At 40.5% G+C, this 12096-nt stretch overlaps 1 protein-coding gene across 21 annotated transcripts in view; it reads left to right on the forward strand.

Annotated features, from left to right (window-relative positions):
* Window positions 1-4657: 4657 nt before the first annotated feature.
* Window positions 4658-12096, forward strand: part of TCF4 (transcription factor 4) — a 341673-nt gene continuing 334234 nt past the window's right edge. For 5 of the 21 annotated variants that reach the window (XM_080686314.1, XM_080686352.1, XM_080686350.1 and 2 more), the window contains exons 1-3: window positions 6252-6459; window positions 7370-7461; window positions 9165-9237. In XM_080686314.1, coding sequence (XP_080542440.1) covers window positions 7390-7461; window positions 9165-9237 — 145 coding nt within the window. In that variant the 5' untranslated portion in view covers window positions 6252-6459; window positions 7370-7389. Of the gene's footprint in view, window positions 5212-5890; window positions 6037-6078; window positions 6460-7369; window positions 7462-8202; window positions 8476-8541; window positions 8794-9164; window positions 9238-12096 lie in introns of those variants that run through there. The other 16 variants (XM_080686349.1, XM_080686351.1, XM_080686346.1 and 13 more) reach the window with 13 other exon arrangements.

The raw sequence follows: 12096 nt of genomic DNA on the forward strand, positions 1-12096 counted from the left end.
ATCATTTTGATTTGTTTGCCTACATTTTTGCTCAGGGCTTGAGAGATTAGCTGCCAACACAAGGTAGACACTCAAAAAATATTTGCTGAATTTTTGGATGAATTTCTAAAAGATCATCAAAGATCTTGTTTTTTGTGTTTATGGTTTTGTCTGCTTATTTATTGTAACATGGTCAGGCTTGGGGGAGAGCAAACAGAATGAAACTTGAAGGAGAATTGTATGGCATTCTGGACTGGCACTCAGTTACTGGAGGGCTACTTCTGGCTGTGTAACTCATTAGTGACATGACTTGGACAAGACATCCCACTTTAGCCTTGACATCTTCAACTAAAATGAAGGGTTTGGTCCAAGTACCCTGCAATGTCTGTTCTTTTCTGTGACTTGGGTTTCAATATTTGCCACTCCTTCCACACTCCCATGAAAGAAATGTTGTCTTTAGGCATCAACTCAGTTTATGTAAGAATGTTACCTTACATTTGGTAGGACTTTGTCATTTTCAGAATCCTTTCATCTCCACTATCTCATTTGATTTTAACCAGTCACATAAAGTATTGAAGACATTCATTATTTTATTTTATTTATTTATTTATTTTAATATATTTTTTATTGATATTTTACAGAGAGGAAGGGAGAGGGACAGAGAGCTAGAAACATCGATGAGAGAGAAACATCGATCAGCTGCCTCCTGCACACCCCCCACTGGGGATGTGCCCGCAACCAAGGTACATGCCCTTGACCGGAATCGAACCCGGGACCCCCCAGTCCGCAGGCTGACGCTCTATCCACTGAGCCAAACCGGCTTCGGCGACATTCATTATTTTATACCCCACACAATGTTAAACTTGCCCAAGGCCATAATGCAGTACAAAAGGGCATGACACTTGTATACTAGTATTCTGACTATATGTGGCACACTTAATTGGATAGAATCTCTTCAATGTAGGAGTGGAACAAATTTTTTAACCACTTGAGTAGTGGTAACTACTTTTTTTTTTAATAAGGACTATTTTTGAAATGCTGATATCTAAAGCATCTTTTTTTTTTTTCCAGTTAAACACTTTAGTTGTGAGGATCAGAAAAATACTCAGGTTAACTCAGTTAGAGAAGGACAGCACAGCAGGAATCAACTATCTTATGGACAGGAGGCAAGGTGGTCCTCTTAATAATTGAAAAAGTATCCCAAGGTTGCAGGATACTATACCAAGGTTGCAGGTTCAGTCCTTGGTCAGGGCATGTATAAGAAGCAACCAATGGCCCTGACCGGTTTGGCTCAGTGGATAGAGCGTCAGCCTGTGGACTCAAGGGTCCCAGGTTCGATTCCAGTCAAGGGCATGTACCTTGGTTGCGGGTGTCCCAGTATGAGATGTGTGGGAGGCAGCTGATCGATGTTTCTAACTCTCTCTCCCTCTCCCTTACTCTCTGTAAAAAATCTAATATATATATATATATAAAGAAGCAACCAATGAATGCATAATAAGTGGAACAACAAATTGATGTTTGTTTCTCTCCCTTTCTCTCTCTCTAAAAAAGTCAATAACTAATACAAAAATTTTGTTTAAAGGATAAAGTATCCCTAAGCATTTCTTCCTAGGACTAAATTGTCCTGGGAACTTCCAAAACCATTCTGCTTTATCTGAAGAGCAGTGTCCTCTGCTTACTCTTGGTTCTTGTTTCCACATAACCATGGGTCTCACATGGATTGGCTTCCTGGCACTAGCTCTGGACAGCTGACTCCAACATGTGAGATCCATCATTTACCATAGACTCTTTTATTTATTTATATTTAAAAAAAATATGTTTTTATTTATTTCAGAGAGAGGAAAGGAGAGGGAAAGACAGAAACATCAATGATGAGGATCATTGATCGGCTGCCTCCTGCACGCCCCACAATGGGGATGGAGCCTGCAACCCAGGCATGTGCCCTGACCAGGAATCCAACCGTGACCTCCTGGTTCATAGGTCAATGCTCAACTATTGAGCAACACCAGCCGGGCAAGACTCTTTTAGTTCCTGTGGTTCAATCAGCTGGACCTGGTGGGGCTCGGACTCATGTGGCTCTCACATCAAGTTCTACCTCTATATCAGGATTTATGGAGAGGTTTCTAGGGAAGGTAGTCTAGATGGAGCAGGAACCCCAAAACATATCTATTACATTTTCCTTTAGAAAGTTTCACATAATTCTATTGACTTTGTTTTTAGGGCGACTCCCATCTTTATAAGTATACCTATTCTTCTGATAGTTCATTAAAAAAACTACCCAAGCCCTAACTGGTTTGGCTCAGTGGATAGAGCGTCAGCCTGCAGACTGAAGGGTCCCAGATTCGATTCCGGTCAAGGGCATGTACTTTGGCTGCGGGCACATCCCCAGTAGAGGGTGTGCCGGAGGCAGCTGATTGATGTTTCTAACTCTCTATCCCTCTCCCTTCCTTTCTATAAAAAAACAATTAAAATATATATATATATATATATATATATATATATATATATATGTGTGTGTGTGTGTATATATATATATATATATATACCCACATTTGCTCCTTACTTTAAAATAAGAAAGGTAGTTTCATGGTTTTCTGATGGTAGAATGCAGTTAAAAAAAAAAAATCACTAGCCATTAGTTGGGTGCTTTAGGTCCCAGACCTGATGCTATCACTGATTTCTGGACAGATCATTTATTTCCCCTTGAAATTCAGGAGAAGGGGTGTGTGTTAAAATCTAAAAAGTAGAAGAAGTTTTATGAGATTATTTCATCTAGCCTCTGCATTTTACTGTAAAAGAGACTGACATCAAGCCTTAGGTCACAGAGCTGATTAAAGAGGTAGAGCCAGTGGAATATTTCCCCTAAACAAACATTTATGGTCTTTTTATTACATCATCTCAGTAGAGCCTGTAGAGGCTTATGCTGAGAATCAGAGATAATGCTTTTGATTGATAATGCAGCATAAAGTAGTGTCTAAATGTAAAAATGTTATTTTAAGATGAGAACATGGAAAGAAACCAGAACACAGGAATCTTCCCAATGTGTGAACAGACAGGAAACAAAGTATAAAGGCCCTAATTCTTGTTCCCTAAAAACTTACATATAAACAAAAGATCTTGAAAATTAATCTGCCACAAAACTATATCAGAAAATGGAGATTAGGACATTCCTGCTGCCAGACAGTATAAGGATATAGTTGGATGTTGACTCTGATCATAGATGGCTTGGCTTTAAAGGTGGGCTTTATTAATATAAAGTTGTATAATTTAGGTAAGTTTTTTAAAATCACTTATTAAACTGCTCTGGATTAAGCTACTCAACATTATGTGAACAGAAGGTCGCTGCCACCAATTTAATGCCAACAGGTCTCCAATCTAGGGTGCAGAAAGAAAATAAACTATTCAAAAGATCAGTTTCCAAACTGGGAAAGCAGCCTCAGGAGGAAACCAAAAGTGCACCCCATGGTGAGTCCACTCTTTATATAGAAAATGCCCCACCCCAAGTCCCTGATTGGCCCATTTTTAAGCAAATGAGGATTCCAAGTTTGAACAGTCTGATTGGTCCAAATAACACTGTCCTTTGATTGGTCAGAATAGCACATTCTGAATGGTCTTTCAGGAGCTGCTCTGATTGGTTAGTAAAGATGCAAATGAGGGTATAACTATCATTCTGATTGGATGGGTCATCTGTCATCCCATTGGTTGAAACAGACACCAGGAATTTCTTTAAAAGGTTGGCCTCGTGTGCAGGAAGGAGGCTAGCAACTCGGTCTGTGGCTTTCCCTGAAATGCATAGTGTGTTAGAGGTCTCTGTCAGCAACTGCTAGAGATTTCGGGCCAAATTAACTGTAAGAAAAACCTCCCCTGAAAATCCAATGGACTAGATTAGAGCTATCAGTTGGTTTAGCAAGGAATTATAGATGGAAAGGAATGATTTTAGTGATTGCTCCATCTTTAACTTTATTCTTTTAATTCTTAGAAACTCTTAAAGTGGGTATTGTTCTTTGCATTTCACAGACTAGAAAACACACTAGAGACGGTAATTGCTTAGCAAGAACTAGAAGTTGATTCAGTAGTGCTTCCTGGTACAAACTCAATTTGAGTCCACAAAGCAGTAAATGAAGGTCTTTTCCAAGTGGAGGCTTCCAAGACCTGCAAAGTTCTCACTTTCCCCGGGCCTGGAAGGAGATAGTGTGTGGGTGGTGGAGGAGGAGAGGACCCACATTCCTCTTCAAGCCCAGGAGCTACAGCCAGGCGCAGGGGACTTTTTCCAGGAAGCTCAAGTCTCCCTAAGAGGTTGGGTTTCACATAGCCAGAGAACCGGGGCTTGAGGCTTTCCTCCATTGGGGAGGCGGGCACGGCCTACGTGGAGCCCCCCTCAGGGTGAGCCAGGGGAGCTGACTCCCCTGTGGAAGTCTGGGTTTCAGTCCTTAATTTAGAAACTCCACTTCTGAGTAAACAGGGAAGGCCAAAGAAGGGGACCAAAATGAAGTACGTAGTGACGCAGGGACTGTTAACTGCCCCAGCCTCGGGAGCCCTTGCATTTTGGCCCTAAGCGCGACACCCGCCCCTGTTCGGGAGGAGGCGTGGCCCGCAGGAGCCGCCATCTTGGGCGCCGCTCTAGGCGCGGTGTTTACCTCTCTATGGTCTCCCGCTCCCGCCCCGCCCCTCCCTAGTCATTGTCTGGAGGAGCAGCCGCGGCCGCAGCGCCTTCTCTTTATAAGCCCGCAATGCCCGGATGTGAATGGATTACAATGTATCTTTCAGGGAAACCTATTATCATCAATGTGACTCCACGGGGGAGTCAATGGTAATGATGATGAGGAGGAGGAGGAGGATGATGAGACACTTCTAAACTTGGAACAAGTTTAAACTTTATGAGAGGAGAAGAAAAAAAACCCCACCACCAACAAGATTGGTTTGAGGAAAAATGATAACTATCCTGTATTGATTTTTTATAAACAATAAGAAAAAGTTGTTGGATTTTTTTTTTTAATGATTTGTTTTTTTGGGGAGGGAATTTTGTTGCAATTTTATGGTGGAAAATGCAAAAACCACAGCCAGGTGCATAATCTTGTATTCTGTGGATATCCCTGGAGCAGACTGAGTACCAGTTAAAATACGTTTTTGGGGACACACATGTGAGATACTAAGTACTTGCAGAAGATTTTTGTTTCTCTTTTTAAAGTCACTTTCCTTGGAATATTGTGAGCATATTTGTGGCCATTTAAGGTAACGTTACAATTTGCTGTCAGAGTAAACTGTTTGTAATTGCATTTAATTTTTAAAATACCGATCCCAATGTTTTATTAAAACAAAAGGAACCTATTAAATAATTGCCAATGGGAAAAAATGTGTGCATGTTGTGTATGTATTCCCACATATAGCAATAAAGGGTTTTGCAGAATGTGTATTTTAACACGTTAAAATTGCGTGTGTTGCATATACTGGATAAAGCACACTTGCAATTATGAACCGATAGAATTATGAAGCTTAATTTCTAACCTAAAAAGTGATGTAAAAAAGTATGTTTTAAGAGCATGCAGGGCCTGTATTGGTAAATGCTGAAATTAAAAACTTATAGTGCTGGCGAACGGGGACTTAGCCTGCCTAGGAACTCAAGTGTAAAAACAAAACAACATCCACCTTCAAAAACTGCCTCCTTTTTTTTTTTTTTTCTTTTTGGCAAAGTTTGCAGCTATACTATTTTGTGACTTAAAAGGGAGGGGAAAGAAAGTATGCAATTAAGGTTTCGCCCCCAACGCAAAACTACTGAAATGAAAATCTCCCCAGCAAACCGTGGCTTGGTTTATATATGGAAAAGAAAAATATTATTCCTCTTGGCAAAGTCTTTTTGCATCACGTGTATTTGCAGTCTAGTATAAACTTGCTTTGCCGTGTGTAGATGTGTGAGTGAGAAGGAACGAGAGTCAGAGAAAGAAAGAAGTGAGGAGATGTAAACTCGAATAAATTTCAAAGTGCCTCCGATGGTAGAAACGGGCAAAAGCTGTAGTGTTCAATCTTCAGATTGTAATTGACGATCTGAGGGAAAATGAGGTGCTCGATGAATTTTCGTTTGTATTTTTTTGTGAGGCGGGGGAGGTGTTGAGATTTTTTTTCCGGGGGGGGGGGGGGCCGTGCATCCCAACCAGCCCGATCCGAGTGAGCCGCGTCTCCCCGGAGCCCCCCCACCCATTTCTTTGCTGAACTTGCAATTCCGTGCGCCTCGGCGTGTTTCCCCCTCCCCCCTTCCCTCGTCCCCTCCCCTCCCCGGAGAAGAGAGTTGGTGTTAAGAGTCAGGGATCTTGGCTGTGTGTCTGCGGATCTGTAGTGGCGGTGGCGGCGGCGGCGGCGGCGGGGAAGGAGCAGGAGCGGGCGCGGGCGCAGGAGGAGGAGGTGGTGGCGGTGGAGGCAGTGGTTAGACATGAACACCGCCTTGGCGCCGGCGGTGCACCGAGAGCCCCTTCTCGCGCGCGGGCGGTAGGTACCGGCGCCGGCGGGCTCGGCGGGGCTGATGCGCCGGGAGGCGCGGGGCTCGGGCTGGGCGGCCCCGCACGCGGCTCCGCGCCTCCGGTGCCGCGGGCTCCTGGCTCCCGGCGCTCCCAGAAGAGACACCCCTTCCCCTCCCGCGCCTCTTCCCTCCCCTCTCGTCTCGGCCCCCCTCCCCGCCACCCCTCCCCAGCAATGCCACTTGGAGGGACGGATGACTTTGCCAAGGGCCTGACTTTAATTTTTACAATCCTTTCTTTCACAAATTAGGGTGCTGGACAATTACAAGACCCGACCCCCCACTCTACTCCCCCCCTTCCTCCGACCCTGTCACCCCTCCCCCTTTGGACGTGTTTTCACTCCAGAGACGCTCATCTTTAATTTCTTTATAGCTACTTTGAAATGCTGAGGGGAGTGGTGTGTGTGAGTGTGTGTGTGCGTGTGTGTGAGTGTGTGTGAGGGGGTGGGATGGAGGGTGGGGGGAAAGTTGAGACCGGATCGTTCTCAGTAGTTTCTCTTTTCTCTATGATCCATTCATTTCTCGCTCTACCTCCTGTTGCATAAAATGATGCGCTGAAGAGCGGCTTTTTTTTTTTTTTTTTTTTTTTTTTTTTACTTCCCGGATTTGGTTTTATAGTGGATGTTACCAGTTTTGATCGTCTCTTTGGAAATACAGTATCAATAGCGCTTTTTTTTTTTTTTTTTTTTTTTGCTATTGCTGCCTATTCCATCTTTAAAAAACAAAACAAAACAACTCTCCCATCCCTCCCTCCTTTCCACCTTAATCCTACCCCTCCCCACATCCTCACCCCCAAACCCCCCAGTCTCCAAAAATCCGATTGTGTTTTCTCCCAAGGATTGGGACTGGATTTTCTGATTGCGGTTATTTCCATGTTTCTAGGTTTGTGTGATTTTGCTAAAATGCATCACCAACAGCGAATGGCTGCCTTAGGGACGGACAAAGAGCTGAGTGATTTACTGGATTTCAGTGCGGTAAGAAAGAACGGTGGAAACTAACAACAGCTGTGAAAACAAAACAAAACAAAACAAAAAACCCAAACACTTAGCTAGACACCAATAGTAATCTAAAGGATAGAAATAATTTTTAATTGGCTGACTCCTCGGTAAAATGAAGGTGTTTTTGATAAGTTTTAACTACAATTTTTGGGTGTGATGAACAATTCAGGCTTTTTTCCAGTCTTAATTAATTTGCCTTGAATTCCATACCCCCAAACCCCCCAGAATAACTGAATCTCACCCAAATGGAAAGGAAAGACAGACACCCCTAAAATGGCAAATCACCCCTAAAACTTGGCCTTATCTGAACAGTGAAAGTACTAATACTTTGGGCACTACTCATTTTATTTACTTACTTATTTTTCTAGAAATGGAAAAGAGAAAATAGGAGACCCTGTTGTCTCTTAAAGTTTTAAACTGATGATGCTTTGGATTAGTTGGACCTGTAGTTACCTAGTTACTTTTTTTCCGCCCTGGGATTCTGAGTAGTCATGTATATATTGAGTATACATTCTTTAGAACACTTTATACTGTTTTTATACATTTCATAGTTATGAGATCAGTACAAAGAAGAACTTACACACTTGTGGAGTTTTACAGCTGTACTTGGTCCTTCTCCATCTCTTTGCTTCCCTTTCCCAAACCAAGTCTCACTCATGTCAGGGGAATTGATTTTCAATGGCAGATGAGTTTGGTGTAAGATGCATTTGCAAATCAAAATAAAAAGAATCCACAAAACACATAAATAAAATCCAAACCACCTTCTAAGTGGGGCTCTTTCATGTTGCTGCTGCTACTGCTGCCGCTGCTGCTGCTGCTGCTGCTGCTGCTGTGCTGCTGTGCTGCTGCTCTTCTAGACCTTCTTTTGGAGAAATGGCTTTCGGAAGTTTTGCCAGGAAACATAGCTCTAGCAGCTTTGTAGCCCCCTTTCTGCTTGCTGCACTTTCTCCATTCGTTCCTTTGCTTTTTGCAGGCTCTGACCCAGGGAAGGTGCGCATTATCCACTAGATACGTGGAAGAAGAGGGAAACCAATTAGGGTCGAAATAAATGCTGAAGAGAAGAGGGAGTGAAAGAGAGAGTGAGAGTGTGTGTGTGTGTGTGTGTGTGTGTGTGTGTGTGTGTGAGAGAGAGAGAGAGAGAGAGAGTGAGTGAGAGAGAGAGAGAGTGTGTCTTGCTTCAAATTGCTCTCATGTTAGAGATGAAATGAGAATTTAGTGCAGGTGGCACTTTTATTTTTATTTGGGTTCACATATAACAGGCAAATCCTATACGGGCTGGAAATGGACATTGCCACGTTTATGGCCAAGGTTTTCATATAAAACAAACAAACTTTTTTTCTTCTCCTTTGTAAAACTAGTGTTTCTAGAGAGGCTGCTGCCCTCCAAACTGAATCTTGATAACATTATGGGGACTGTGTTTGTTTAAAATGTGGTAGTACTGCCTAGTACTGGCAATCTAATGAACCTGAGGAAAAAGAAAGGAGTGGTAATGGGGGCGGAGGGGGTGATTGCCAATGTTGTGCCTGCTTTAGTTCTAAGTTGGATGGTGATGTATTTTACTAAGATGAGCCCTTAGCATAAACTCTTAAGTTATATAGTGAGAGTATGAAAGATCTTTGCTGAACTCTGAAGGAGCAAATGTCTTCTTTTCAATAGTAATATTTCTTTGTTTCTTTTAGATGTTTTCACCTCCTGTGAGCAGTGGGAAAAATGGACCAACTTCTTTGGCGAGTGGACATTTTACTGGCTCAAGTATGTAAATTCTTGTCTTAGTGTGTAGTTAAATGTTCGTTGCTGTTTATTCACTCATTGTATATTTTTGGCTCTGATGAAGTGTTCTGAAAAAGTCATTGAAATTTTAGCCTGTAATGATATAGTTATTTCATTATCCATCAGTGGTATAACTTACACAAAATGTCATCTTTTGCAAAATTAAAATTAGGCCTTTTTTTTTTAATCAAGGAAACTGTCTCAGAATTTCATTACTTAATTTAAAAGCAATTTTCTAATACAGTTATAATCAAACATGTGAAGATAAGGCCAATGTTAAAATGAGGGAAATAAATTAATGTTCCCTATTTGGAAATAGAGGGGGAAAATCTAACTTTCATAAAAAGGGAAAATCCCTTGTAAATAATATAAATTTTATTAGGTTCTATGTATAATTAACCCTTTTAAAGAAATGAGTCTGTAATTTTGCAGCTAATGCTGTGTAGTAAACCATAACTGTAAATAGAAAGCCTCTTGCTAAGCTGAGAGCTAAATATTAATTCATTTATATTTAAAACAGCCTTTCTGATGCTTTAGCTGTTTCTTTCCCCTATGTATCATGTGTGCAATGAATTTTTGCTATATTTAAAGTTGCAAATTGGGAAGAACCTCACATTATCTAAACGAAAGGTCTTTGGGTGATGCTTAAAAAAGACGTTAGCGCTATTCACAAAGGAAACTGGGTGCGCATTGATTATCTGGCATCTAAGGAGGAGTTTTAATAGGGGACTCTCTGAAGTTCTCTTATTAAAAGTGAAAACTGAAAATATATTTATTTAAAATGTATTTGTTATTTTGTCCACTGAATTTCATATCAAAAGGAGGCATACATTGTTGCCTGCTATTCTTTAAGTTCAATGCTTAAATCCATTTCTGCTGGTTAAACAGCTGCAGTATTTTAGTTCTGGCAATGGTACATAACAGTACATTAGACAGAGTGCTATTCTTAAGTCAGGCTGGTAAATGTTGACATTTTTTAGCTCTGAGATGCTAGTGGAATTGTCTGTTAACTATTGAATATAATTTCACATCTCTTAAATTTCAAAGCAATGAGAAATCTGTTCACCTTTGTGATTTGTGTAATTGGTATATTTTTATAAAATGAATGGCTTATACAAGTTGCTCATTTCCAAATAAGCTACTTCTCCTTCTTCTAGCACTCATAAGTCTAAGGGAATTTTAGAGTCTGTAACTTGATTTATAAAATATGAGATGTCTCCTATAGTTATATTTTATCTTTTGTTTTTTTGGGTCCGCTTTGATTAAAGTACTATTCTCCATAGGTTTGTGTTTTACTGCCCTGGACCCTGTGATAGTTTATTACCTAGTACTGGCAAGCTAATGAACCTGAGGAAAAAGAAAGGAGTGTTAGTGGGACTTAATTTTTTTGTTTTAGTATTATATCTTGGAGATTTCTGTATTCTTTATACAACTTTGAAGTAAAGGTGAACACAAGTGTCTCTTTTAGACAAATTAATTTTTCATGTTAGACATTATCCAAACAGTAGCTAACTTTATCTCTGACAATAATTTTCTTCATCATATTACTTAAGATGAGTATTTAGTTAAAATCTAGAAGTAGATTATGTCAGAAAATTACAGAGATAGACTACTTTCAAAGTCAGTGCAAAATACTTTTTTGTACTTTGTGAAAATTGACACATTTGGAGTATCTTAAGTATGTCAGTTTAGGTATGGCTTCATAAAGTGAGATGACTCAGAATCATGAAATTTCTGAGTTCACATTTAGATAGAGTCCTTGCTATGATGTTTATTTTAAGTGTTTACAAGGAGTATTTGCTGGACAAATATGAATATGTATTAATACATTTTGGTAAGTGATCATATATTGAAACTTACACAGTTCTTAAGACAACTCCGTGTGTGTGTGTGTGTGTGTGTGTGTGTGTGTGTGTGTGTACACATATACATACAAGCATACATGAACCCAGACAGAGACTTCATCCTTAGTGTGATGTTATGGTATTTCTGATGAAATGCTGTGATTATTTTAAGGTGTTGAACTTTAAGTAACATTATATCACAGGTGTAGTTTTCAGGCCCAAATGTTGACTTGTAAAGGTAAAAATGTGTGGCTCTTTTGTTTGGGGTACTGGATTGAAAATGCAAGGTATTCATCCAGTGCAGTACGATGGTGACTATAATATATGGGGTACAGATTGGAGTGTTGGTTTTTCTCATCTATTCAAGACATATTTGAACACAGGGCTATTAGTGAAGTAAATGGCTTATATTTCCACTCAATAAGATAAATCATTTATCCACAAAGATAAAGTCTTTTTAAAGCATAAAGAATTAAAAAATCAGGAAAACTGGCCTTTAACTGGAAGGATGAATGAGGTAACTTTGGACAGAGGAATAATTTTCTAAATTTGTTTCAGGTTCATTTCCATTGTCCTGAGTGATCTCAGATGTCACTTTCATGGGTAGCTTTGCAACTTGGGTCCAGGAGAAAAAGATCCAAGCTCTAAGTAGACTGTTCATATTAGAAAAACCAGCTATAGTTTTTCAGTGAGTGTTGGTCATATTTCATGCTTAAAGTTCCCAGTAGCTCTTGATTCCATTAATGTAGGATGCTCCATCGTGATTTGCAATGTGAGAATGAAAATAAAGTGTGGCCATATTCCCTTTAATCTTTCATTTCACAAACATGGTTTTTCCTACCACCTTAAGAAATGGGGAGGCTGCTAGGGAGAATGGAATGTAACCTGAGCTACAGCCTGACATTCCCAGGGAGCATTTTTCACATGAAAGGCTTTTGTCAACCCAGGAAAGGACCAGCAGTTTTTGTTTGATGTTTGCAGGTGTTCAGCAGAGAGC

This window comes from Plecotus auritus, assembly GCF_963455305.1.
Source record: "Plecotus auritus genome assembly, chromosome: 8".
Taxonomy (NCBI): Eukaryota; Metazoa; Chordata; class Mammalia; order Chiroptera; family Vespertilionidae; genus Plecotus; species Plecotus auritus.